The sequence below is a fragment of the Arvicanthis niloticus genome, chromosome 24, assembly GCF_011762505.2.
Source record: "Arvicanthis niloticus isolate mArvNil1 chromosome 24, mArvNil1.pat.X, whole genome shotgun sequence".
NCBI classification, from domain to species: domain Eukaryota; kingdom Metazoa; phylum Chordata; class Mammalia; order Rodentia; family Muridae; genus Arvicanthis; species Arvicanthis niloticus.
Window position 1 is genome coordinate 12932065 of NC_133432.1, and position 26750 is coordinate 12958814.

General features: G+C 50.1%; 1 protein-coding gene and 1 long non-coding RNA gene across 3 annotated transcripts in view; both read right to left on the reverse strand.

Moving 5' to 3' along the window:
• Window positions 1-7692, reverse strand: part of Ccdc63 (coiled-coil domain containing 63) — a 28756-nt gene extending 21064 nt beyond the window's left edge. The window contains exons 1-4 of one of the 2 annotated variants that reach the window (XM_076922751.1): window positions 7151-7692; window positions 4941-5055; window positions 4427-4596; window positions 1624-1813 (exon numbers count right to left, since the gene is read on the reverse strand). In XM_076922751.1, the coding sequence (XP_076778866.1) occupies window positions 1624-1813; window positions 4427-4596; window positions 4941-4943 (363 nt within the window). In that variant the 5' untranslated portion in view covers window positions 4944-5055; window positions 7151-7692. Of the gene's footprint in view, window positions 1-1623; window positions 1814-4426; window positions 4597-4940; window positions 5456-7150 lie in introns of those variants that run through there. The other variant, XM_076922750.1, reaches the window with a different exon arrangement.
• A 7744-nt stretch (window positions 7693-15436) lies between these two features.
• Window positions 15437-20393, reverse strand: LOC143437459 (uncharacterized). Its single transcript, XR_013106921.1, has 4 exons — window positions 20123-20393; window positions 19850-20003; window positions 19574-19626; window positions 15437-16150 (listed from the first exon to the last, which is right to left on the reverse strand). It is a non-coding gene; the product is annotated as an uncharacterized LOC143437459 (long non-coding RNA).
• Between the last annotated feature and the right edge of the window lie 6357 nt (window positions 20394-26750).

Genomic DNA, 26750 nt, shown 5'->3' on the forward strand with positions numbered 1-26750 from the left:
GCACTGGCTCCTGTGGTGGTGAAACTTGGTTGTCAACCCTGTTATCCTGAGAAGGGCCTAGAACGGGCTTAGAGAACACCTGCAGCCGCTTTCACCACGCTGTCGTGACTTCCCAGTGCCCATCTGGGCATTCCCCACATGTCCAGTTTCTCTGTTTATGAATGGGATTGGGGCTCTTCCTGAAGTGGCCAGATGTATCTAAAACTTTCCCAGGAGTTGGCATCCCCACTTTGGAAATTAGGTCATCAGCACCTAAGAACAGCAAGACGATCTTTGAAGTTGCAGCACAAGCAGCCCACATTAGGCAGCCGCACCTGAAAAATGCCTTGACAGCCTTCCAGGTATGTGCAGTCTTCGACTGAGTCAGTCACACCAAGGGCCGCAAACTATAGCCCTTCGGCCTGTGGCTTATGGTTACAAATAAAGATTGATTGAAAAAGCCAAGCCAGGACTTTCCGTACTGCCTGTGGCGCTACAGGGCTGGAGCTTCCAGGATTGATGCCACATAGCTTGGAAAACCCAAGTATGACTGTGGGTTTTTTGCAAAAAGATTTTACGGGGCCATTTTAGACACATTGGACCTGAGTGCTCACATATCAAAATGCATTTGAATTTAGTGTCATTTGCTACTTCACAGTCTTACGTGGGCACCATATTAGTTTAAAACGAGTAAATAAGGGACTGGAAATACAGTTCAGTGATAGAGGAGGAGACTAGCATGCACGACGTCCTACGTTCCAGTCCCAGGGGACTCACAGAGGACTCGAGTTTGGTACCCAGCACCCACAATGATCAGATTGCCCCAACAATCTAGTTCCAGGGCATCCACTACCCTCTTCTGCGCTATTTTCCCATGCACATACTCACACACAGACACAGGCATAAACAAAAATAAGATATTACAGTGAAACAAAAAGAGAGTAAGGGTGGCCGGGTGTGATGGCACACACCTGTACTCCCAGCACTTGGGAGGCAGAGACAAGTAGATCTCTGTGATGTCAAAGACAGCCTGGTCTACATGGTGAATTCCAGGCTAGCCGGGGCTATAGGTATATGCCACAAAAATAAGTCAACACAAATAAATGAAAGAGTTACATACTTCCAACACTATAGCACAGTGTAAGCCTCCCCTTTCCTAAGAGGAAGGGTTGGGACACAGTGAGACACGCCATGGGCAATGTCATCATCCAGGAGGGCTGCAGCAATGACAGACAGTCTTGAGGGACTATTTTTGAACCAATGAATCATGCTCAGAATGACCTGTCTATCCCACGGCCCACATGAAGACCTCCCAGAAGGCTTTTCTCCTGCCATAACACCTGGCAGTGTCCCAGAGAGATGCTACCAACCATCTCAGCCCAAGAACGAAAAGATAACGGCTCCCTCTCTAACCCGTGTTTGGTGCCCGGCATGAAGGATGGAGAAACTGGCATTGTTTGAAGCCCTAGAGTGGTCGTCATTACAGCACCAAAACCTTGCCCTTGTTGCCCAGTGCTAAGGATGCTGGGGTTGGTTCTGAGCCTTGAAGTGGCAGGGTTGTTGGAGCTGAGCTTCCGTGGGATGTTGCACTCTGCCTAGGGTATCCTAGCTATGCTGTCCCTGTCCCCTCCAGGGAAGCCTCACCTTGTCATCCAGTTCTCCCAGCAGCACCTTCATGGAGGAGATAAGTGACTCGTAGTCCCCCTTGGTCTGCAGCAGGAAACGCAACTCCATGAAATTTTTCTGGTTGATGTCCAGGTTCTTCGGGGACTTCACGAGGCTTAGAAGCAGGGTGGTCTCTGCCTGTTCTGCTTTCAGATTCTCTATTTCCTTGCTGAAGGAAGGCAGCTCTAGTTTAGCCCAGGAGCCTCTAAACTACCTTCACAGAACCCACAGGGTGTCCCATCCCTAAAAGGTGCCTGGGAGAGAAGGAGAGCTTCAGGGCAGGGGGCTCAGGTTCAGATCTGGAACCCTATGTCCCTGACTCCAGTCGTCCCCGTCTCTCCTGCTCCACCTCTCTTAGGGGAAGGCTGTCCTGGTGCCAGGCAAAATCCTTCACCGAGTGGCTTCGGGGAGATGGCTCAGGTGGTAAAGTGTTTCCCGTGTAAGCCTATAGACCTGAGGTCTATCCCAACACCCGTGCACACAGTGAGGTTTGGGATGTAGAGGCAGGAGGATCCCTGAGTTAGCTGTCAAGCCAGCTGCAACCTAGTTGGGGAGCTCCAGGCTAAAGAGAGACAGTCTCAAAAGAAACCAACACGGGGCTTGCACAGTGGATCCGTGAGTGAAGGCGCTGGCAGCCAAGCCCGACCACCTGAGTTTGATCTCTGAAATCCACATACATGTAGGAAGGAGAGAATGGATTCCTGCAAGTTTGTCCTCTGACCCCCATGCACGAGCCTTATACACATGCACAAGGACTAAATAAAAATGTCGTTTAAAAAATAAAAAGGCGGCCAGGCAGTGGTGGTGCACTCCTTTAATCCCAGCACTTGGGAGGCAGAGGCAGGCAGATTTCTGAGTTCGAGGCCAGCCTGGTCTACAGAATGAGTTCCAGGACAGCCAGAGATACACAGAGAAACCCTGTCTCAAAAAAAAAAGTTCTCCAATGTGAATTAGCAAGCCAGTTCCTACGAAAAGCCTCGGGAAATATTTTAGACTTTGAGAGACCCTGTGGTTACTCAACTCACCCTGAAGTAGGACAGTTAGTTCTCAGACAGGACTCCCATGGCTGTGTCAATAAAACTTTATTTAAAAAATAAAAAGAAACAGAAGCCAATGGGCCATGGTCCAGGAATAAAACAGTCCAATGGGACAATGTGTAATGACAGTAATAAGGAGGATGCCCTGTCCCTGCACTTTCTGGCACACCCACTTAGTCTCACAAAAATAGGGAACCCTTAAGCCATTCCTGGTGTGCCTCAAGAACCACTTTGTTGTTTGGGGAGGGGTTGTTTGTTTGTTCACTACCATTTTGGATGACCTGTGTGGCTAATGAACCTAGCTTCTGCCCCCTACACTCCCACCTGGAGGGGACCTTGCTAAGGTGGAAGGAGAAGAGCATGCCGGGAGAGCGGGTAACAGAGGGGAGTGGTTACTCTGTTACAGAGCAGCTGGCCAGTCGGCAGGGCTGGGGCTGGGGAAAAGAGCCAGTGCCCTGAAGTGTAAGGAAGAACTTCACAGAGCATGTCCGTGTTTTCCTTTTAAATTTTATCTTGAGATACAGGTGCCTGTGTAGCCCTGGCTAGCCCAGAACGCTGTATGTAGAGCAGACTGCCTTCAAATTCAGAGATCCAGCTCTCCGGAGTGTTGGGATTAAAGGTGTATGTTATGTATGCCGCCACACACAGCAATGTATTTATTCTGTTGTTTTATTTATATGGGAGTAGGTATGGGGGGGAGGTTGCCTGGAGAGGCCAGAAGAGTGATGGAGTAGTGGGGGGGGGGGGGGGTGTGCCTGGAGAGGCCAGAAGAGTGATAGAGCCCTTGGAGTTGGAGTTATAGGTGGCAGTGAGACAGATGTGGGTCCTGGGAACCGAACTCAGATCCTCTGCAAAAGCAGCAAGTGCTCTTCACCGCTGTGCCACCTCTCCAGCGTCCACTTTCGTTTGTCAGCATATATTTATTTATACATGAATGTATGAACGTATGTATGGGTGTTAGCATACCACTCTGTGCATATGGAGATCAGGAAACACCATGGAAGCCATATCTCTCCCTCCAACCTTGTCGAGGGTCTCTGGGACCGAACTCAGGCCATCAGACTAGCTGAATTATCTTACCAACCCCAAGACATTTTGTCTTGTTCTACCTAATGAACGCTTTTCCAACAGATGGCGCTAAAGTGCTCTGAAAAAAAAATGTCTTCTAAAATTTGACAGGATAGGAACCAGCCTAGCCCCAAGGAAATGAACCCATGGAAAAGGAAAGATCCCCTTCCCGCCCTTCTCTGATCTTCAACCATCCTGACAGCGAGGTTCTCTTTGATGGAGGCTGGCTTCTGCTTTTGCAGAAAGGGGCTTACAGACAGGTTTCCCCCCACACCCCCATTTTGCAAAAGGCTAGGCGCTCCCGCAGCATAGGAACATTCCCCGCCCCTCTGGGATCCTTTGGCTCCGCCCCATCACTGCCACAGCTGGTTGGACTGGACAGAAATGGACACCTCAGCCAACCAGGTTCCGCTTGTGCTGGAATTGGGATTGATGGGTGAGGGTGTTGTCTTCAAGGACCGCAGGGCGAGAGGGGCATCCGAGAGAAAAACAGGGCTTGGTTGAGGGACACCTGGGGGGGGGGGCAAGACCCCTGGATCCTGCTCACTGGCTATCCCCACCCCCACCCCCCAAGCTCTATAGCACAGGATAAAAGGCCTCCAGTCCCCAGGTTGGTTCAGTGTGCCTCCGGCCCCAGCTGTACCAACCCTAGACCCACACCAGGACTCCCCTCTTACTACTGGTTGGCGATCATACGCTGGTTGCGGAAGTTGAAGGACTTTCGGCTGTCTACCATCTTTCGGAACTGCTGCCTCAGTTTCCGTAGCTCTGCCTCGGCCAGCTGCTCTTTGACCTTCTCAGAAAGTTCCGGAAGAACTAAAGAGTCCTTCCTCCTGAGTTTCTTCATCTGGGCAAGACAGAGAAAGAGGCGGCCCAGGTGATCAGAGAAACCTCCAGGTGATTCCCGGGACAAGGAGAAGCCCATCCTGGTGTGATATCAGCAGCTTGTCTGTCCTAGGGTAGACCCACCCCGGGCTGCCAGGTGATAGTTAAACTTGATATTGTAGCATCTTGCTGAGTTGAGAAGTCTCCTGAGTCCTGAGTTTAAGTCCTACACCACTGTGAGACTTTGAGAAAGTCAACGACTTATCTCTGGCCTCCCGTCTATAAAGGTGATAGTCAGAGATGGGGTTTGGGGGTAGGATGGTTGGTATGTGAAGGGACATTGAGTGAGCAGTTGTTGTCACCTACCATTGGCACTGAGATGGATCTGAGCTTCCCTTCTGCTTAAACACTGGGTCCTGGAGGTCAAAGCCAGCAAGCCCACCTCTTTCTCGTTCTCTGTGTCTCCTCTGTCTGCAATGTCCTGCCCGGAGAGAAAGAGGAAAAGGGAAATGGGCCACCCTGCTGGCAGTGAGAACCCACGGGCCTCTCCTCCCTCTCACAGTCCCCTCTTCTGCCCACAGCTTGGCATACTAGGGGACAAGGCAGATGGTGCTGGGTGTAACAAGGGCCCCTCCCCCCAGATCCAATCATGCCGGAACTTCTTCCTCTCCTGGTTTATTATTAGGACCTGGGCAGATGGCTCCAGCCTGTCACTTACCCTTCTCCTCACATCTCTAAAGGAAAGGGGGACAGAGGCCGCTGATGATCAACCTGATGGAGCTGTTTTGGTGCTTGATTTTGTGACAGGGTCTCCTGTAGCCTAGGCTGACCTCAAACTCAGTATGTAACCAAGGATGACCTTGATCTCTTGATCCTCCTGCCTCCACCTCCAAAGTGCTGGGATTAGAGGCATGTGCTGCCATAGCGGGTGCCTCATGCACGCTGGGCCACCGCTATCCACTGGCTATCTATCCCCTGATACATACCTATCTACCTACCCCCCCACCCACACAAACACACAGTAGAGTTGAAATCCCACCTAAGCTGTGACTCCCCCCAACTCCCACTTCTGGAATCAGGAACCAGCAACCCAGAGGGACATTTTATCACAGCAGAACTTGAATGCCACATGTCCAAGGCACTTAGGTGAGGGGACATGATCTGACAAGCCCCAAAGGGTGGTGAGGCTCACTGTGTCCCAGAAACTGGGAGGTCCTATGTAGAATCCCAGGTTCTCCATTCAGATTCATCCCCAGCCTCTAATGGACCTCAGGTGCATCCGTGCTGCTCTCTGGAACCTCAGTTTCCAGTCTGGAAAGTGGAGAGGGCCAGGCCCTCACCTAATCTGCATAGTCCCCGCCCACTACCATGGTCTTGCAATCCCTGTTGTACACTGGAGAGAATTTAGCAGCTCAATTTTAACCTGGGGAATCTAAGGTCAGGGATGCTATGGCCAAGTCCATGGTGCTCCAAGAATCAAGCTAGCATGGAGAGATATCCATAAACAGGAAAACCTCAGTGCTTAGCCAGACCAGAAGATGCCTCTGGGTCACATCCAATCACACTGAACAGGAAAGACCTTTCATGAGGCACTTTGAAATGAATTCTCTGGGGGCTTGTAAACCATGAGATTTATGACACTGTGAATGTGTAAATCGGTTTGGCATACAAGCAAGCGCCTACTGTGTGCTTAGGGTTGTGGAGAACTGAGTGCTGGGGAGTCACCCTCACAACCGCTACAAATGGCAGCCTAGGGTCAAAGAGTGGGAAGGGCTCCAGTGAGATGTGTTGGTTCTCATTCTCTTTTGAGTTCTCAAGAATGAATAGAAACTCACCAAGCTGAGCTGAATAAGAGGGGAGGGGGTGGGTGGGTTACTCTGGGCAGAGAGAATGCCTGCAGTGGGGGCTCAGAAGCAAGGAAAATGTAGCCAGCCCCAGGGCAGCCCCTAGCTTGTGTGAGCTGATGTTTTGAAAATGTCATGGGGATTGAAGTTTGGTAAATCTAACTGAAGATGAAATAATGCTAGAATATTCTTACAGTGACTAGAGAGGTCATGACCATAGACGGTGTCTTGATGATTTCTGGGGCCTCCTGGCTGGAGAGAAGTCAGCTCTTCCAATCACAGCTTGAATGAATGACCTTCCTTGAAAACCTCCCAGTGCATTAGGCCCGGCCATCTTTCCCAGCTCCCCGTATAACAGCCGAAGCAGGGAGCCCACACTTCCTTCTTGCTTCTAAATGACAACATGGGTTCTGTAGGGATCCTGAGTGAGTGACACAGTTTGTTTTAAAAAGAAAAATGAAGCTGGGCCTGGTGGTGCTGGCCTGACACCCGCAGCCCCTGGGAGGTAGAAGCAGGAAGACCATGAGGTCGAGATCTTTGGCTGTAGCGCGACTTCAAGGCCAGCCTGTGATGTATGAGACCCTGTTTCAAATAAGGGAATGGATACGTGATAAATACATGGACGCTTGGGTCTGGGGAGCATTTACAGTGGCAGTGACTGGTTCCTCCCTTGCGGCAGCCCCGAACCTCTGCTCATCCCCGGCAGGGGGCGCTGTGCGTACCCTAACTTACCACCCACGGCTCCCGCGGCTCCAGGTAGTGGCGGCTCCAGTGTCTAAGCCGCAGCCAGCTCCGCACCCCGCGTTCTCCGCCCTGGAACCCGCGCCTTTGTGACAGCAGCGACTCGAGTTCTCTAAGGACAGCTGAGACCACCGGACCCACGGAGAACCCGCAGTTTACCAGAGGGGGCAGGGCAACGCACTCCTGGGCTACCCTCAGCTGCCCTGTCAAACCTTAACCATGCTAAGGGGTCACCTTGGCCACCAAGCCAGCTCCCATCCCCTCCCTCCCTGGGCTACTCTCTCTTTCCTCTCACTTCTCCATTAAATACCTCCTTTCTGTAAAACAGTGACCTAAGGCGACTTGTTTTCAGTTTGTCTGGAGATTAAACCCAGGGCTTCACGCATCTAGGCAATAACTAACCCAGTCCGCCCTTCACCATCTGGAAGCTCCTCTCGCGTCACTGCTGTTCAGGCTGCTTGACTCATGGCTCTCCACTGTCTGCCATTGGGTGGGCAGTGGTTAGAAACATGCCTCCCTGGCGAAGGTTTACCCTCGCGGTCTTCCTGGGTGCGGAACTCAACCCTCTTGCCAAGAACGAGCCCCTCCCCCCGGCCCGCTCCCAATGTAGCCTAGAGCAAACAAAGCTGCCAGCGGTAAACTAATGGACCGAGCTGGGGAAAGGCGTCTGGAGCAAGCCCCCCACTCCCACTCCCACCCCACCCCTACCCTCCACGGCTCCTCCACCTCTGGCTCTGAGGATCAGAGGCACACTCAAACAAATGCAAACGAATCCTCCTTAGCTGATCCCAGTTTACCCAGCTAACCAGTCAGCTTCTACAAACAGGAACAGCTGGCCCTCAGACGCACAGAGGGACAGTCACCACCGTGGTCAGATTGCCAAATCAGCCCACCCTTGCCAACCAGTGCTTGGACTAGGAACGGAAGAGGCTAACTGGTCCCAGGTGGTGGATCCATGCCTTTAATCCCAGCATTCAGGAAGCAGAGACAGGAGGATCTCTGAGTTCAAAGCCAGCCTGATCTACAGAGTGAGTTCCAGGACAACCAGAGCTACACAGAGTAACCATGTCTGAGGGCGGGGGTAACAGGTACATTATCATTTCCTGGAGTCTGCCACAGGGATGGGCTTATACTTACTGACAGTGGCCTCAAAGGAACGAAAGTAGCTTTCCACAGCCCAAGGTCAGAGAAGAAGGTGCTTTGCTATCGCTGATAAGGGAAAGGAAAGTATGCTGTCTCCGTTGGTTGCTAACAGCCCTCTTGCAAGCACGAGGGAGCCCAGCCCAGCGGAAGATGCCCAACAGTATTGCTAGCTCCTCAGATATTGACTGGGGCTGCAGGTTAAGTATAGCGCACCCTCCCAGTTCATTAGCCCCTTATAAACCCGGGAGCCGCAACTTCAGGGCTTTTTATCAGAAGCCAAAAGAATGGGCTCTCTCAGTCAGAGTTCTGTCCCACAGTGGAGACGTCTTAGAACTGTCTAAATTCTACAAAACCCTTTTCTTGCCAGCGGGCTTAGTGATAAAGAACACAGGCTAGGATCATCCCCTCTTCCTCCCTGAGGGGCTGGAGAGATGGCTCAGTGGTTAAGAGCACTGACTGCTCTTCCAGAGGTCCTGAGTTAAATTCCCAGCTAACCGCATGGTGGCTCACCACCATCTGTAATGGGGTCCGATGCCCTCTTCTGGTGTGTAACAGTGGATGCAGAATAGCCGGCCAATTCCCTGAACAGGATGCCAACCTGGTGGGTTCTGGGGGCGTTAGGAATTGTGCAGAGCCCGACTGAAGTGTAGGTGAGCCCGACTGAAGTGTAGGTGGGCGCCTTTATCACTTGGCCGCCCTGTCCGCTCGCGCCCCTGGAGAATGATATACCCGCCTCTCTTCCACACTACAGTTTGAATTCTTTCAAATGGGTTCACAAGAACTGGGGTCAAGCCAAGGGAAGCTCAGCCTTGGAGCCCAGCGCTGACGCTCAGTGGGGGAAGAGAGGTACAGAGGCCCCGCCCATCCTGGCCCCTCCCCCTGTCATCTGTGGCACTTGGTGTTGCTCTGCTCTCATTCTGACTGGACAGGAAAAGAAGGCTTGGCCCAGTTTTATCCAATTAGATCTTCCTGGCCAGAAACTTGACTCCGGGCATGAACTCCATAGTAGGACAGCCAAGGACTGATTAATTAGTTGTTAATGAGCCTAGGTGCTGGGCACTGGAACTAAAAGACTGTGAAGTCACCTGCAGCTGGTGTGGCCCTATGTCACTAACCCACAATATCAATATTGAGTTGACTATTTTTCTATTCTTTCTTTCGTTTTGAGACGAGGTCTTACTGTATAGCCCTGGCTGTCCTGGAACTCACTATGGAGACCAGACTGGCTTTGAACTCACGAGACCCACCTGCCTCTGCCTCCAGACTGTTGAGCTTAAAGGCATGCCTTACCAGGCCAGCTAAAAGGGGTTTTAAGTGAGCAGTGCTACAATTATTCAAAGAGGCAGCTTAGAGTACATTACTTTATCATTTTTGCTTGTGTGTTCTGAGGCAGGGTCTCAGTACATAGCCTGGGCTATCCTGAAGCTCACCATGTAGACCAGGCTGATCTCAAATGCATAGAGATCCACTTGCCTCTGAGTGCTCAGACTGAACAAGTGGGCCAGCACGCTGTGCTCAAGCCTCCATGGTGTCGTCCCCTCTCCTTAGGTCAGACTCCTGCTTGTCAGTGTGTTGATCCCTCAGGACACCGTCCATCTGGCTGAGCTCAGGGCCTGGAAGTCTGAAGATGCAAAACTCAGTCTGAAGAGGCTGATGAAGGTCAGCTCCCACAATGCATTGCTCCAGACTGCTACCCAGCCCCAACCTCCAGCCCTGACAAAGGGACAGGAAAGTCTCTGACCATTATCCTAAACCCGAAGCTGCTTTGGATAACAAGAACAGAGGAACCCATGCCTCTTTCTTACTGACATGTTGAGACAGGTAGCCAAGTTGAGCCCCAATTCACCCCAGCTTTATCCAAAAACTCAGCTAACAACCACACCATCACATCCCCTCCCCACCTTCTCTATGACAAACAGGTGACCTTCTTGTGTCCTGAACTACAGGAACTCTGTCCAGAGGACAGTGATGGAGACCAGCCCCGGGAGGGAAGCCAGCATTCAATTCAATTTGGCACCATGCTGTGGTCCGTGACCCTGCAAGACACTGGGGACACCTGGCCTCCATCTGGAGGTGGCAGGAGGGACAAGATGCCCCAGGCTGCTCTGAGGAAAGGGTGGCCCTGCCCTCCTCAGCAAGGGAACTGAGTTGTTTATTCTCCACTCCCTTCCTTCTCCTTTCTCCTGGGATGGCATGGGAAGAACTTAAAATTACAACTTTAAAAACTACAGCTCCCAGGATCCTTTGCAGAACCAAGCCTTCAAAGAAGGTTAAATAGGAGATACGTCTTGTCAATTTAGTGAGTTCAGCTGAAGCCCCAAGACCTCAACAGTCAGGACAAGTGTCTTCCAACCCCCATCCCCAACTCCTGCTGCCCTCTTTGTTGCTAATGGCGAACTGGGCTCTGAACCAGCTGTAGAAGGGCTTGACTTCCTCCCAGCCTGTCCAGCCTGTCCAGCCAGCCAGGGTCTGATGGGGCGGCACACCAGGGGCAGCCTGTCTTCCATGGTGGGTCAGGGTGAGCCACTCCACACAAATCGGGCTTCCGGTCAGCCCACAGTGGCACGTATGCCTTCTCCTTTTTCCTTCTAAATCCCCTGAGAGCAGCTTCTGAGAAAGTTCCTGATTTGTGATTTTATCCATCAGTCTCAGTTAAATGCTTTTTTCTTTTCCTTTTTTTTTTTTTCTTTTTCCTGGCACAAAGAACTGAACCCAGGGGCTTGGGGCATGCACCCTACACTGAGCTAAAGCTCCAACCCCACACCTTGCTTTTGAGACAGAGTTTTCCCTGACACCTGGGGCTGGATGGCTATCAGGTTCCATTGAACCTCTTGCCATCCCAGCAACAAGGCATGCCTGGCTTCTACAACACATGCTTCCAGTCAAACCCAGGGCCCCTCAGCCCTAGCTAGCCCTTGTATTATTTTCCAAAGCCAATGGCAAGCCGGTGAGATTCACCCAGTAAGGACACCTGTTGCCAAACCTGAGTTCAATTGCTGGTGGAGGCAGAAGGAGAGAACCAATTCAAGAACGCTGTCCTCTGACCTCCACACGTGTGCTGTGACATATGCTTGCTCGCTGCCCAGTCGATAAATAAAGGTGACATAAACATTTTGCAGGTCAATGTTGGCTTCTCTTCATAGAGGAGAAAGATTTTTTTTCAACCCTCTAAGAATGTGCAGAGCTCTGAGTTAAGCAATCAGCCCTGTCCCCTCCCTTCCATGGCCACCTGTGACACATCCTGGCGGCACAGCCTCCTCCCACAGTCTCCCCCAAGGCTGGCACTGTTCCCCAGCCTCATCACAGCCTAAATGTCTAGGTCCTAGAGTCACGCAGACCTGGGCTGCCATCCGCTGTGAGACTTTGGACACAGCCCTTGGCATCTCTTGGCCTCTGTTGTCTCCTCTGGGAAACTTAGCTCTTTCAACGGGTCACCTTCAAAACCTTTGGCTTTATCTTCACCAGCTCCTGCTGGGGATGCCCAGTCCTGGGAGGAGATTACTGTGACCATTTAGCTGCACCCGCCCTATGATAGCAAGGCTGGGCAAGCTTCCAGGCAAGGGAGGCTTGGAGAGAAACCTGAAGGATTCGTCCATCGGGAGGAGCACCCCAAGAAGGCAAGACTCTCTTGCTATCACTTTTTCTATTGTAGACCATCTCCAAAGAGGGCGGGGCTGGAACCAGCTGTGCTCAGCGAGCCCTCAGAAAGACTGAAGGAACACAGAGAAGCTGATCATGGCTTATCATGGTGACAAGGCACAAACTAAACTCTGCAAGATTAAAGACAAGGGTCAGAGTCCGGGAGACAATGGGCCTAGAACTGAGTTCACAAGGCTTAGGCATGAGACATGAATTGCTGACAGTTAGAAAATGGCCCCAAGCCTTGGCTTCTATGATGTTGATTGAGAGTTGTTCACGTGGGCATAGACTCTGCCAATCTGAGACACCTGGTCTTACCTACAATAGAGGGCCAGCTCAAATACAAGGCCAGAGGCCCTTACAGTGTTCTGGGGGGGGGGGGGGGGAAGGTTATTTTCCAGGAGGCGAGGCAGGGGCATGGCTTCCTTTGGAATGCTCAGGGTTTGCACAATACAGACTTACTAAGTTAAGCTTTCACTGTAAACCCACAGCCCCACCTACCAAGAGAAAAGGGGTCTCCCTCCCCTGGAGTCAGAGCTATACAGATAACTTTTTGTGACGTGCGGGGCTTTTTGTGATGTGGGGGATGCTGGGGCAGTTTCTGGCTAGGACTGAAAGGGGAGAGGCCGGCTGCCATGAAAAATGGCCAAGAGACCACTGTGAGGAAACTCCTGGTAGGTAGACAACCGGAGAAGCCACGTGAGGCCTTAGAATGAAGCCTCCCTGAACCTCCCAGTTCGGCTGCTTGCTGCACACTGTTTAGCAAATGGCCCCAGCCACTTCCCATGGGGCAGAACAAATAGCTAAACTCACAGGAACAGCAAGACTGAAAATCCAATAACTTGTGGTTGTTTGCAGCCACCGTGACATGGTCGAGTCCATGGAAATCAGTCATTGGTCTGCCTTTCTTTCTTGTTGGGATCCTGCTTGTATGAGGCTTTGATGTCTGGAGCTATGGCAGCCGTCTTGGAATGATGTGGAGAAACATGGGCCACATGTCGAGCAGAGAAAGCAAAAGCGAGAAAAGGGCTGGGGGCTTGATGACAAATGGAACCTGGAAGCTTCCACGTTCCTTGAACCTCTGTTGATCATTCCGTCCTTTGTGCCCCTGCCCACCTGGGGTTCTACAGCTTGGTACCCATTTCCCTTGCCTGAGCCTCAGTTTCTCTTCTGAAAATATGGTGACAATGACCCACCTCCGGAAGTAGCCAAGAACTTGGGAAAAGTCAAATTAAAGGTCCAAGTTGAGTTGGCCATGAGGAAGAAGATGTATTTCTGGCTCTTTCCAAGACTCACCAGTACTGGGCGTGTGTGCGCCACTCCTCAAGGAACTCTCTTGAGGGGTTACATGGAGTCACCAAATACTTCTAGAAAGATCTGAGGCCTCCCAGCCGCTCCCACCATCCAGTGACCCCTTCGTGGGCAGTGCCAGGGCCTGGGGAAACGTCTGATTCTGCTTGCAGTCCTAGGGACATCAGCCATTATCTTGATGGGGAAATGGGAGTCAGCCAGCCATGTCGACCATTGACTTTATGGGACTGAGAAAGGGGAAAGCAAAGAAGAAAATCAGAGCCAAGACCAGGGTGCAGGTTTAGGATGGTGAGCGGTGTGGACCAACTTTATAGATGAGGAAACTGAGGCCCAGCCTAGGGCAATGACATCACACAGACTACTCGACCAGGCTCCATTCAATGAGCATCAGCTGTCATGGGACAGAAGAAGGCCTGAAGGCTCCAGTTCACTCCTGACACACTCTGCTTCCCTGCTCCCTCCCCAAGGCTCTTTGCAATCGGGGTTTCCCACCCCATAGTGTAGGGGCTCAGCCTCAGTGATGGATTTCCACAAGCCACGGGACTGTGAATGTGAAGAGAGGGGCTCTCAAGTTCAGCTTTCACATCCAGGCTTCTAAGCTGCCTTGAGAAGATGCCTTCTCTGACAGATTTAGATTAATCCCTTTATCCAAGAGCTCAGGTCACCTGTCTCAGCCTGGCTGGATCCGATTACCCACTGTGACCCCGAAATTCACTCATGCACACCCGCTAATAATCAGTCCCAGCGGGGATGGTGGCGGTGGTGGCATTGGTGGGGGATGGTGGGACAGCATTGGGGAACATCTTTGATTCCATGCAGAGGTCACTGAGACAGAGTTGCCATCTCATGCCTCTCCCTGTTCTGCTCTGGATCTAGGTCACCTTAAACTGATTTTAATGTCCCAGAAAAATAAACGCTGAGACCAAGTCAGAGGTCACTTAATGAGAATGGTTGGCAGGCTCCCAGAATGCTCTGGATCCACCAGCGAGAGGGTGGCCCTTCGAGGGCCAGTTTTCTCCTTTTCCTGTCTCTTTGTAGTTTTATCTTTGGGTGCTGAGAATGAACCTCAGGGTCTCCCACTTGCTAGGCATTTACTATCCATGCCTAGCATTTTTCTTTTACTCAAGGTTAGTCTTATTTTACATGTCCTTTTGTCTGTGTGTATGTGTATATCTTGTGTGTGTGTGTGTGTGTGTGTGTGTCTGTCTGTCTGTCTGTCTGTCTCTGGATCCACCCATCTCTGACTCTCAGTATTGGGACTGATTTCAGAAATGTATGACCATGTCTGACTTCTTTATGTGTGTGCTGGGGATTTGAACTCAGGTCCTTAAGCCTTCAGAGCAGGTGGTTTTGCCCACTAGGTCATCTCCCCAGCCCTCAGTCATGTTTTCTCACCCCAAATGCATGTTCTTTGTCCTCCCAATCTTAGGCCTCAGGCCTAAGAATCACCTACTGTTAGGGTTAATATTTAGAAGGCGTTTTCTTGGGCCGACTATCTAAGCAGCATCGGCTCAGCTTAGCTCTACTGCCATATTCCCCAGCCAGAGGCCACAGGCACGCAACAGCTAAAAATGGCCAGCCAGAAACACTGGCCCTGGCACCCACGAGACGCCAGCGTGGGAGATGACTCTGCCAATCTACCACACTGTCCCCACAATGCTTGGCTGAGCCCAGAATACCCGCCAGGAGTACCCAGCTCTTTGGGTTTTAGGTGAATCCTGACATGATCAAGTAGACAATCGAGATTAGCTATCACGGAGTCCCCACAGCATGGCTCCCTGTAGCGTTGACATCCCAGGTCTACGTAGTAAGTTTTAAGGTCAGAATGGTGTCTATAATATAGGGTCAGTCTTAGTTTGGTCTGGGGGCCTGTCACAGCCTGAGTGTTCCTGCTCTCAACACAGTGCCTCAATCAACCTCAGGACCTTTGCATGTGCTGTTCCTCCTGCCCGGAGTCCTCTCCTCCAACCCACAGGTTTCTTTCTGCCATTCACCTGTTAGAAACCACATCCTCGCCTCACGTTGGACCTGTTCATGCTTCACACCCATGACCTCCGCTTGTCAGATCTCTCTCCCCAAAGCCCAGCACTGTCTCATTCTCTTCATTTGAACAACAACAAAAAAATTACATTTATTTATTTATTTATTTATTTATTTATTTTATTTATTTATATTGTGTGGGTATGGTGCACATGAAGTCAGATGACAATTTGCGAAGTTGGTTCTCTCTTTCCACTACAAGTGTTCCAGGATTTGAACTCATGTCATCAGGTTTGGCCACAAGCCCCTTTACCCCGATGATGAGTCTTGCTCATGCACTGGATTGTTTTGTTTTGTTTTGTTTTGTTGTTGCTGTTGTTTGTTTTGTTTTATTTTTCTCTCCCTGGTTGTTTGTTCGTTTGTGTAGAAGGCTGTCTTCTTTGAAACTTTAGCTCCAACACCATTCTGCTTTGTGAAAAACCCCTAGACCTGGGCCCAACACGCAGGACTCACCCAGGAAGTATCTGCCTCCCTCTCCCTTTCCCTCTCTCCCTCCCCCTCTCTTTCTCTCACTCAGTCATACATCTACCACACATTCGCTCAGCATTTACTTATGAGACTCTGGCTCAGGACTCAGGGAGCCCGAGGGGAGAGAGGACAAGACATCTGGCCTCACTGGGCTCCAGTTCAGTCTCCACCAAGACGCAGCGTTGCCTTCTCTGTCTGAGCCTCTGTGTTTCTCCCCCCTTAACGCAGAAGCAATGACAGCCACAAGGCAGACACTCTGTGAGATTCTAATAGGCCACCAAACAGCCTGGTCTGTAGTGATTCAAGTACCCGTTGGCAAAGGATTCAGCAGTCATCTGGGTGGTGTGGGCACAGGCCTGGGGTGACTCCAGCTTCAGAACAACTGAACATCTGTGTGAGGGAAGGATAGAGAATAGAGGTGAGGCTGGAGAGGGAACCCTGAGTCCAGCTGGTGACCCATTTGGAGATAGGAACAAGAGAAAAATATGAATAAGCCAAAGAACCTTCTAGAAATAGTGAAGGAAAAGCCTCTGGGGCTACACAAAGCATCCAGAATGAAGAAGCAAGAAGTCAGACATTACTACCTCCCAAGCCAGTCAAAGCCTGCCCCCCTCCTGTCCCTCCTATGCCAGGCTGGCCAGGACCACGGAGAGGTATGGCAGATACAAAAAGACTCCAGGCCCTTCCATTTGGCAGAGACTATCTGGAGATAAGAAAAAAGAGAAGGTTTCTATGTGTGTCCTTGTGGGATATGCTGTTAATTAGGAAATAAGAGTTATTTTCAGACAGGGACTCCCTGTGTAGCCAGGCCAGCCTGGGCTACAAGAGGCCCTATCACAAAAAGGAAAAAAAAATGCAAGGGGAGGGGCCTAGAGAGATAGCTTGGTGGTTAAGAGCACCTGCTGCTCTTGCAGAGGGCCCAGTTTGGTTCTCAGCAGGAACATAGGGGATCATAACTGCTTGGGATTCCAGCAGCGGATGCCCCTTCTGGCCTCTGCTGGTATGGTTCTCTCTCTCTCTCTCTCTCTCTCTCTCTCTCTCTCTCTCTCTCTCTCTCTCTCCTCTCAACGAAATAAAAACAGTTCCCAGGCCACCAGTGGTGGTGGCATACGCCTTTAGTCCCAGCATTCAGGAGCAGAGGCAAGCTGATCTCTGAGTTTGAGACTAGTCTGGTGTACACAGTGAATTTCAGGACACCCAAGGCTACACAGAGAAACTCTGTCTTGAACAACCAAAATAATAATAGTAATAAATAAAAAACAGTTTCCAAACTTCTTTGACTCTCTCAGAGTCCTTAGAATAATAACCCCCACATGGTGGTCTTAACTGCCCCGACCATAAAGTGTTGCAGCACGGCGGTCTCTGAATGTTGCTGACCCAGCAGATTGGCATCTGCACGGAAAGATACACTGGGAAAACATCACGGAAAGGGGCATGTGCCTGCTGGGCACTGCACAGATCCTCGAACGTCAGAATCGAATCATATGCCACTTCACTTCCTGCTCGGCACCGGGTTTGGGGTGGTAATTGGTGTCTATTCCTGGAAATGATGTCAGCAGGGAGAAAGCATGCACTCACACTGAAGCTGAACGCACTGCACTGAGCTGACAGTTGGAAAGAGATGCCAACCATCAATGTGCCTCTTCGAAGATGCTGCAACTGGGTCCTGTCTGCAGCACAGTCATTCAGAAAGAGCCGTGGAGTCCTGAGCTGAGGCACCTGGGTGAACCCCACCTCAAGCTCTTCAAGGCTGGTCACCTCTAGGAGTCCCAGGTCTGAAGAGCTAGTACCCACCTGCCTTGTCCTCCTGGAAGCATATACAGTGGCCACTGGCATGCCCTGTGGCCAGGCTTCCCAGCAGAATTTCAACCCCAGACCCTCTGGGTCAAGAGCTTGTGGACAAAACACAATCAATTTCTTTTCTTTTTTCTTTTTCTTCTTTCTTTCTTTCTTTCTTGTTCTGAGTCAGGGTTTCAATATGCAGCTCTGGCTGTCCTTGAACTCACTCTGTAAACCAGGCTGTCCTTGAACTTACAGAGATCCCCTAGCTTCTGCCTCCCAAGTGCTGGGTTAAAGGTATGTGCCACTATATCTCATTCACACTTAATTTCTAATGTGACCTACTTCTGTGCGTTTAGACCCTGTGTGCAGCTGATTAGCGTTAGCTAGTCCTGTTCTGCCCGCCTCTGTCCCAAGCTGATGGGCAGGAGATCCTTAGACAGGAAGAGCCAATTGGGCCTCTTGATTTCTGACCCTGACAGATAATGATATCTGAGGCAGCAGCCAGACAGGGTAGATAGCTAGGGGGGAGTGTGCATGCCTGGAATCCGAGCACTCAGGAAGCTGAGACAGGAGGACCTCACACTAGAGGCAGCCTCCGTTATATAACGGAATCCTTTCTGGAAAAAAAAAAATGGCAGAGGGAGTTGGGGGTGTGGCTCAGTAGTGTGCTTGGCTGGTATGCAGAAGGTGCTGAGTCCCATCCCCCAGGACCATATAAACCTGGAGTGGTGGTACATGCCTGTAACTCCATCACTTAAGAGGTACAGGCAGAGGTGAAAGGGCTCTAGTGGTTTTGAGCAAGGCAGAGGAAATGAGGAGAAGGGCAAGGCCTTCTAGAGCCATGCTTGGCTACAAGAGTCTCTGTGTCTCTGTCTCTGTCTCTGTCTCTGTCTCTCTCTCTCTCTCTCTCTCTCTGTTACACACACACACACACACACACACACACACACACACACACACCAGAAACCACAACAAATCAGAAAGTGAGACCACTTCCAGGCCTATCTCTCTTCTATCCCAAATTCGCTGCCTCAATTACTGTTTCTAAGTATTTTCAACACGCAGCTGTTGGGGTCTGCAGACATGAAACAACAAACCCATCCAGCTTTGCCCCTGCCATGGCAGACATTAGCAATCCATTATAGAACTCATTCACCCTGAGATATGGCCGCAGACCTCCTCACCTACTGCCCCGAGGCAGCCATTGCTCATCACCTGTCGGAGGGGCCAGGGATTTTCCTTTCCTGTTCAAGAACTTGCGACATGGGGAATCTTCTCTGTGCCCCATAACTTTCAACAGAAGGCCCTACTCTTGCCAGGACACATTTTCCCACATCCTGTTAAAAAGAAACTGCCGATGCTCTGCATCTGTAGAAGAAAGTAGGTAACTGCTCCATCGCTGCCCCTGGTTCTCTCAGAACATTCTAATGTCATAAGGACAGGGCGAAATAAGTTTGGGGAGTGATCACCTATGTCAAGAGCATCTCCAAGCCCTCTCTATTTCCTCAGAGGAGATGGGTGCTTTGCATTAAAACCTGGCACAAACCAACTCCAGTTCTGGCAGAACGGAGAAAACCAGTGGCTGTTTGTGCAAACAAGCTTGTCTTCCCTGTGAAGGAATGAGACTCCAATTCCTCTTCCTTCTCCCTTCTCACTCCCCCCTTCCCTACCTTCTCCTCTCCCTTTCTCCCTCCCTCTCCTTCTTCTTCCTCCTCTTCCTCTCCTTCTCCTCCCCCCTTCCCTGGAGCCAAACTCAAGCCCAGACAGCAAGTCAGGGACTATAAAATCACAGGCAATTTCCAGGCCACCAGATGTGCAACATATTTAGATCGAAACAGCTGGATAATCAAACAGCTTCCTGGTCCCCCTCCCCCAAACATCCCCTGCCGGATGTCCTCTGTCTGCTTGAGGACGCACGTGAACACTCAGTTCTCTCAGAGCCGAGCCAAGCCCCTGGTAGCATGAAGCCCCAGCAGCATCCTTTAATGGCTCCTGTTGGAATTTTGCGCCCGAAGCCTCCCACTCTCTTACCTAATCCAGCAGCTTGGCTACCTTCCACGAGTGTCCCAAGATCTTCATATGACCTGGAGAGACGCCGGGAAACGGGGCGTGAAAATGAGGAAGGAGACCCAAAGGAGGCAGAGGCTGCTGGGAGAGCCAGCCATACCCCGACCCCCACCCCCACCCCCGACTCCCCTGTAAGAGAAATAGACAAGGAGGCCCCCCGGGGGTTCCAAGCTCATAAGATCCAAAATTCTCCCTAGATCAACTCCCAGCACCAAGGTTTAACCAGACAGCAAGACCTACAGAAGGGGCAGGGCAGGGCAGGGAGCTCCACTTCAGCTCCCGGGACGGGTGGACTGCGCTGAGGCGAGTCTGCGGGTCCACGGAGCTGTGTGACCTATGTATGCTGCTTGACAAACGGTTCCGTGGGTAGAGGCTTGCCGCCATGTCTGGTGACCTGGGTCGGGCAGAAGGGGAGCCCATTCACCAATGGGCATCTGGCATCGACACATGAACCATGGTGTGCATGCACGAGGGCCTGTGCATAAACACACATAAATAAACGCAATAGATTACCATCTCTCTCTGGGCACAGTGTCCTCATCCCCGGAACCGGAGCGCTACCTGTCCATCCTCGAGAGAGAGCTGCTCTGAGGATTAGGGATGGCAGCAAACGCTCAGAACAACAGTGTCTGTTGTGCTGCTGGTATCTTGGTTCCTGTGGTATCTTGTTCATCTTCATGTAAACTAAGGCTCGGAGTCACACAAGGATCATGCTCTCCCGTTTCCTATCAGTCTCCCCTTGGGTTCCCACTGCCTTCCCCATGGACCAAGAGCAGTGACAACAGCCATAGTGTTGTTGACATTTAGCATTTATGACGCAACGGACGATGTCAATATCCTGTCCCTGTCGTTAGAGTCCTCAGGATGTCCCTATGACATGGATCTCATTATTATCACCATTTACAACTGGGGTAAAGAGGTCCAGAGAGGCTAAGTGCTTTTTGCAAAGTCACACAGCTTTGCGTGCGGCAGACGGCGCACACACATTTGGCAGATGGCAAAGCTAGAGAGTGCCACCACAGGCAGGTGATGCCAAAGTCTTACGTGGGGACCCCACCTTTGTCCTGTTTGCTGCTTAAACGTTAGGAGACAGGGCTGTTTTTATTTGCCGTTTTTCTCTGCTGACTCTCACCTACGCATGCAAAACATCAAGAAGTCTTCAATGGAAAAAAAATGCTGGTGGCATCAGAGAGAAACGTGGACTACTTTGATCTTGCCCACACTTGCCAGGATGACTTGACTTGACGTTGTGGGGATTCTAACTTGCTTATACCCAATGGCCACTTTCCAGATCCTTCCAGAGCCCCCTAAGCTTCTAGAAACAGTAGTGGAGCCTGCCTAGACATGACCCCACTTTCTGTTTTGTGGGTGGTTTTTTTTTTTTTCTTGTTTGTTCATTGTTTTTGGCTCCGGTAAACCCGGGATCTCATGTAACCCAGGCTGGCCTTGAATTTACTATGTAGCTGAAAATAAACTCGAATTTCCAATTCCCCTGCTGGTCTCCTCAGCGCTGGGATGACAAGCGTGCAACGCCACTTCTGGTTTATGCTCATGCTAACAATTGTGCCCAGAGCCTTGTACTTGCTTGGCAATCGGCAAACACTTTACCAACTCACGACTGAGCGCTTGAGACATGGTGTGATGACTCTCTGTTTGCTGATCTGGATCTGGTAGGTAGATGCCCTTCTTGTAGCAGCTTGGGAAGAGAAACTGGTGCACTCTTGAACCCTGAGGACCCTAGGCTTGCCTGGGTGACTTGGAATGTTCCACCAATTCTCACAGAGGGGCAGGACCTATACACACCAGGCTTCACAGTCCTGCACATTTATATGTTTGAGATGCAACGCCTCTCCCAACTGCCCCAGGGCCAGCAGCGCTCAGAGAGTCTAGAGTTTCTCTCAGTCACAGGGGGAGGGGAGGAGGCAGAGAGCGGGGTCTAGGAAGCCTGGATTGTACTCTGAAGCCCAGGCGGCTCGGAGGGAATCCTGAGAAACCTTCCATCAGGAGAAAAAGAGAGACTCCTCCTACAATGGAGAAGATTCAAGGTAGGATGCTGTGTAGCCAGGCTCACACGCCTGAATTCTCGCACTGTGGGACCAGAGGCAGAAGAATTGCTGTGAGTTCAAGACCAGCCTGGGCCACAACAGAGTGACACCCTGTCAGAAACAAAAACAAACAAGAACAACAATAAAAATCGGGTTAGTATAAGTGTCCCAGCCCAAGGCCCATGTATTAAAGGCTTGATCACTGGGGTTTGGAACCACTGGGAGCCAGTGGGCCCTTTAAGAGGTGGAGCCTAGTGAGGTGCTGGTTTTGGCTTTAAACCCAATGCTCAGGAGGCAAAGTCAAGCAAATCTCTGTGAGTTTGAGACCACATTGGTCTATAGATCCAGTTCCAGGACAGCCAGGGCTACACAGTGAGACCCAGTCTTGAAAAAAAGACGGGGGTGTGGGGGGGACCCTAGAGGGAGAAAGATCTTTGGGGGTGTGTACTTGGAGAGGATGCTGGAAAGCCTGCCCTTTTCGCTCTACCCTCCCCTCCCCCCCTCCATTTCATCTCACTCCCCAGCCACCTTCCCCCACCTCAACCCAGAACCCGCAGCCATCCCAGCCAATAAAGTAGTTAGTTCTCTACAAGTAAAATGAGCCTATTCAAGCCAGATTAGATTGTATTAAATACAGATTTATTGGGAAGATGCTCCCGGGCCAGTTCACTTATCCCAAGGACCTTGGTCAGGAAGTCACCATGGGGAGAGAGAGGAGGTGGAGGGGGAAGAGAATGAAGAAGAGGAGGAAAGGAGGAGGAAGAGGAGGAAGAAGAGGAGGAGGAGGAGGGAAGAGACAACAAAATGAAAATGTTTGGATTATATAGGGAGGACCCTCTGGGAGAAGGATAGCCCAGCCCCTGGGCTGGAAAGTTCAAATTTGGGGGCAGGGTGTGCCAGGTAGAGACTGAGGGATCCTGGGAGAACCTGGAGGCCAGGCCTGCTTATGTAAAATATGCATCTCAGGCCCTTGCCCTGGGATTTAAGACCCATTTCCTGAGGCAGGGTCTCTCTTTGAACTTGGAGCTGGCCTCTTCAGCCAGTCTACTAGCTAGCTTGCTGTAGGGATGTCCTGTGTCCCCTTCTAAAGGGCTGGGGTAACAGGCACCCTCCATGTCTGCACAGCTTTTTAGTGAGTCCCGAGGACCAACACTTGGGACATTGTTTGTGCACCAAACATTTTATTGCAAAAGAGCCATCTCCTCAGCCCGAGGATTTTTTTTTTTTTTTTTTTTTTTTTTTTTTTTTTTTTTTTTTTTTTTGAGTGAAACACTCGGGAGATGTGCCCTCAGTCCTTGCTTTACTTTACAGATAGGGCAAACTCAGCCAAGCAGCTCTGTGTAAGGGTGTGTTAGCTAACTGTCCCGTGCACATCAGAAGCCCCGGGATGCAAAGTCTATCGGTAAGGGTGTGTTAGCTAACTGTCCCGTGCACATCAGAAGCCCCGGGATGCAAAGTCTATCGCTCTTTCCAAGTTCCCTGACAGCACAGTCACCATGGCAACCAGAACTTACTGACTGCTTGCTGTTGACAGGCAAGTCCTTGGGCCTCCGCATGAGTTTCCTTGTTAACCCCAGTTTCCTGTGTATCCATCACCACTATTCCCACAGACTGAGGAAGACACGAAGCTTCAAAACGCCAAGTCATACAGCCAGAAGTCAGTAATGCCAGTATGATCGTGAGAAACTAGCCAGCTAGTCCCCTGGCTCCTGTCTTCCTCGTTGGGCAGCATTGACACCAATACAAACTGTCTTTCTTTTTCTTTTCTTTTTCTTTTCTTTTTTTGGTTTTTCGAGACAGGGTTTCTCTGTGTAGCCCTGGCTGTCCTGGAACTCACTCTGTAGACCAGGCTGGCCTTGAACTCAGAAATCTGTCTGCCTCTGCCTCCAAAATGCAGGGATCAAAGACTTGAGCCACCACTTCCAGCTCAAAACTGTCTTTCTAGACAGATAAAAAGCCTGAAGGGAAATGTTTGGTTTAGGATCTGTGGATAAGAGACTGAGATGCACCAGGCAGTGGTGACGTACACCTTTAATCCCAGCACTTGGGAGGCAGAGGCAGGTGGATTTCTGAGTTTGAGGCCAGCTTGGTCTACAGAGTGAGTTCCAGGACAGCCAGGGCTACACAGAGAAACCCTGTCTCAAAAAAAAAAAAAAAAAAAAAAAAAAAAAAAAAAAAAAAAAAAAAAAAAAAAAAAGAGAGAGAGAGAGAGAGAGAGAGAGAGAGAGAGAGAGAGAGAGACTGAGATGCATATTTTATATCAAAGCAGATCTGGCCTTTGGGTTCTCCTAGCATCCCTCAGTCCCTACCTGGCATACCCTGCCCCCAATGCTGAACTTCCCAGCCCAAAATTAGTTGGGCTGCTCTTCCCCCCAGAGGCTTTTTCCTATATAATGCAGACATTTTGGTCTCCTAGCTTGCCTCTTCTCTCTTCCCCTCCCTCTCAGATCGTGCCCTTTCTCTCCTCTCTCCCCAAGGTAACTTCCCTGGCCTTGGTCCTTGGGGCACCGTGAACTCACCCAATAAACCTGCATTTAAAATAATCTAATCTGGTTTGAATTGGCTCATTTCACCAGCAAAGAAGAATCTATCAGTACCTTACAAGAAGTTTCTAGAACGCTGTTCGTTGAAAATTTTTTGTTAGAATTATGTGTCAAAATGCCTCTCCCCTTCTTGAATTAACATGGTTGGGAGTGTTATGTGATGGCAAGAACCTCAGCAGCCACCTTGAGATTACAAGGTGGCCAATGTTTTGAGACAGTAAAAAGAGGACCCAAGTCAGACTTAATGGTTCCTACCTGTGAGGCTGACATTCAGAAGAACTGGGTAGGAGGATGGATACAGTGTGAGGCCAACTGGGGCTACAGAGTGAGACCCTGTCTCAAAAAATTAAACTATTCAAGTATGTTCAAAATTGTTGACTTCACTCTCTATTTAAAAAAAAAAAAAAACTATTTATTTATCTTTATTTTTTTCCTTGTATGTGCCCCCTGTGTATGTCTGGTGCCTGCTGAGTTCAGAAGAGGGCGTCTGAGCCTCTGGAACTGAGCCACCCAGTGGGTGCTGCAAATGGAAGCTGGGTGTGCTTGACAGGAAACAAGGCTCTCAGCCGCTGCTGAGCCACCTCTCCAGCCCCACAGTAGGAGGCTAGGAAGCTTATACAAGAATTAAGAGGCTGTGCCTTAAAAGGGGGCACCCCTCAAACAACCTAATCCCCAACTATTGACCAGGGAAATACTTGGGAATTTCTAAGATGTTAATGAACGATTCGTGAAGGGTTTATGAGGGGCCGTAGGTCAAGAGAAGGAGGGAGATAAAATTATTGCCATAAAGCTTTAAAGTTCCCAAACCTATTTGTACCATTAGTCAAAAGATCATATTTAAACTGAGTGTGGTGGACTTGAGTCCCAGCAGGCAGGAGGATCTCTACAAGTTCAAGGCCAGCCAGAGCTACATAGCTAGTTCCAGGTCAGCCAAGGATACATAGTGAGATCCTGCCTAAAACAAAAGTTTTAGATTGAGTATGGACATACACTCAAACACACACGTGAAAATAAATATTTTTTAAGAAAAAAATTGGGCTAGAATTGCAATTAACTCAGTGGTTAGAGTGCTTGCCCAGCTCAAAGCCTTAGAGTCCATCAACAGCACGCTTGTGATCCCAGCATTTGGGACTTGAGAGGGGGAGGTCAGAGGAGTTCAAGGCCAGCCTGTTACATAGTCTGCTTTTCTTCAGACAGCCAAGGCCTGTGATGAACACTGAGTGGCAGAGCCCTTTCCCGGGATCTTTGAGGCCCTGCTTCTGTCCTCAGCCCTGCAAAGAAAAAGAAAATGAAACTATCAGTTAGGAGCCTGTCACCATTTCTCTATACCGTGACAACTGTATCTAACGAAAAGCAGTAAATACAGTTAGAAAGTAAGTCACTTCTCAAAACCCAGGCTTGTCCCATGCTTTTTAAATAAAGTTTTATTGGAACACAGCCACAATGGTTCATTTGCATATGGACTTTGGCTACCTTGGCCTTGAGCCTGCAGTTAAGTATCCTTGAGTCTTTTCTATCAAATACTATAAAACTTATATTTAGAACAAGCAAGGGGCCAGGCAGTGGTGGTGCACGCTTTTAATCCCAGCACTTGGGAGGCAGAGGCAGGCAGATCTCTGAGTTCGAGGCCAGTCTGGTCTACAGAGTGAGTTCCAGGACAGCCAGGGCTACACAGAGAAACCCTGTCTCGAAAAACAAACAAACAAAAAACCCAGAAATTTTATAAGAATATGTTTTTGTTTTAACTCTGGGTGTGGGATATGGCGCTGCTTCAGACCGTTCACAGCAGCTGACTGTGATTTGCCTCATGGTCTAGCAGAGGTGTGATTTTGCCAGCTGCAGATGGTGTGACATTTGGAATTCTGGGGACTTTTTAGAGTGTACAAAAATGCTAGGGCCCCAAAAGGCCAGTTGATGGGTTGTTGGTTGTTGAAGTTTGTCTAGTAGTCCTGTGCAAAGAAGAAACAAGTTAGATATCCTGACAGGGGCGATCAAACTTACCCCAAGGAACTTAATGACCCTAATCGGCAGGAGGTAGTCTATGTCATTAACCTCTTTCTGACCCCCCCCCCTTTATTCAGGGATCTCTTTCCCTTACTCTCTTCTTTGAAAGGGTGGGAGAAAAGGGGTAGAGATGGGTAGAAGAATGAAGAATCCATAAAGTATACACTTTTATGCAGATGTCTCCATCCCTGCCCCACCAGGAAAACTTTTGTTTACACTGGACCATAGCCTTAGCACAGGGATTTGATGGCCTGGACCAAAGACTCCTTTCTCTTTGAAACAGTGCCCTCTCTCCCTTTCCTCCTTCATTTCCTGTGCATGAATTCTTTTCAGACTAGCCAATCAAATAAGACTGTGAGGTTGGACTCCAACCAATGGGGAAAAAGACACAGTTAACTGGTGAGTTTGAATAAAAACCAAATGTGCTTCCTGTCTCTGTGTGCTTTGGATTTTCCCAGACACAGTCCATAGAGACAGGCTCCTCAGCTGTAAATGGCCAATGCCAAGGCTGGACACAGTGGCTTCCTCCCAAGGCTACTCCTCAGCTGA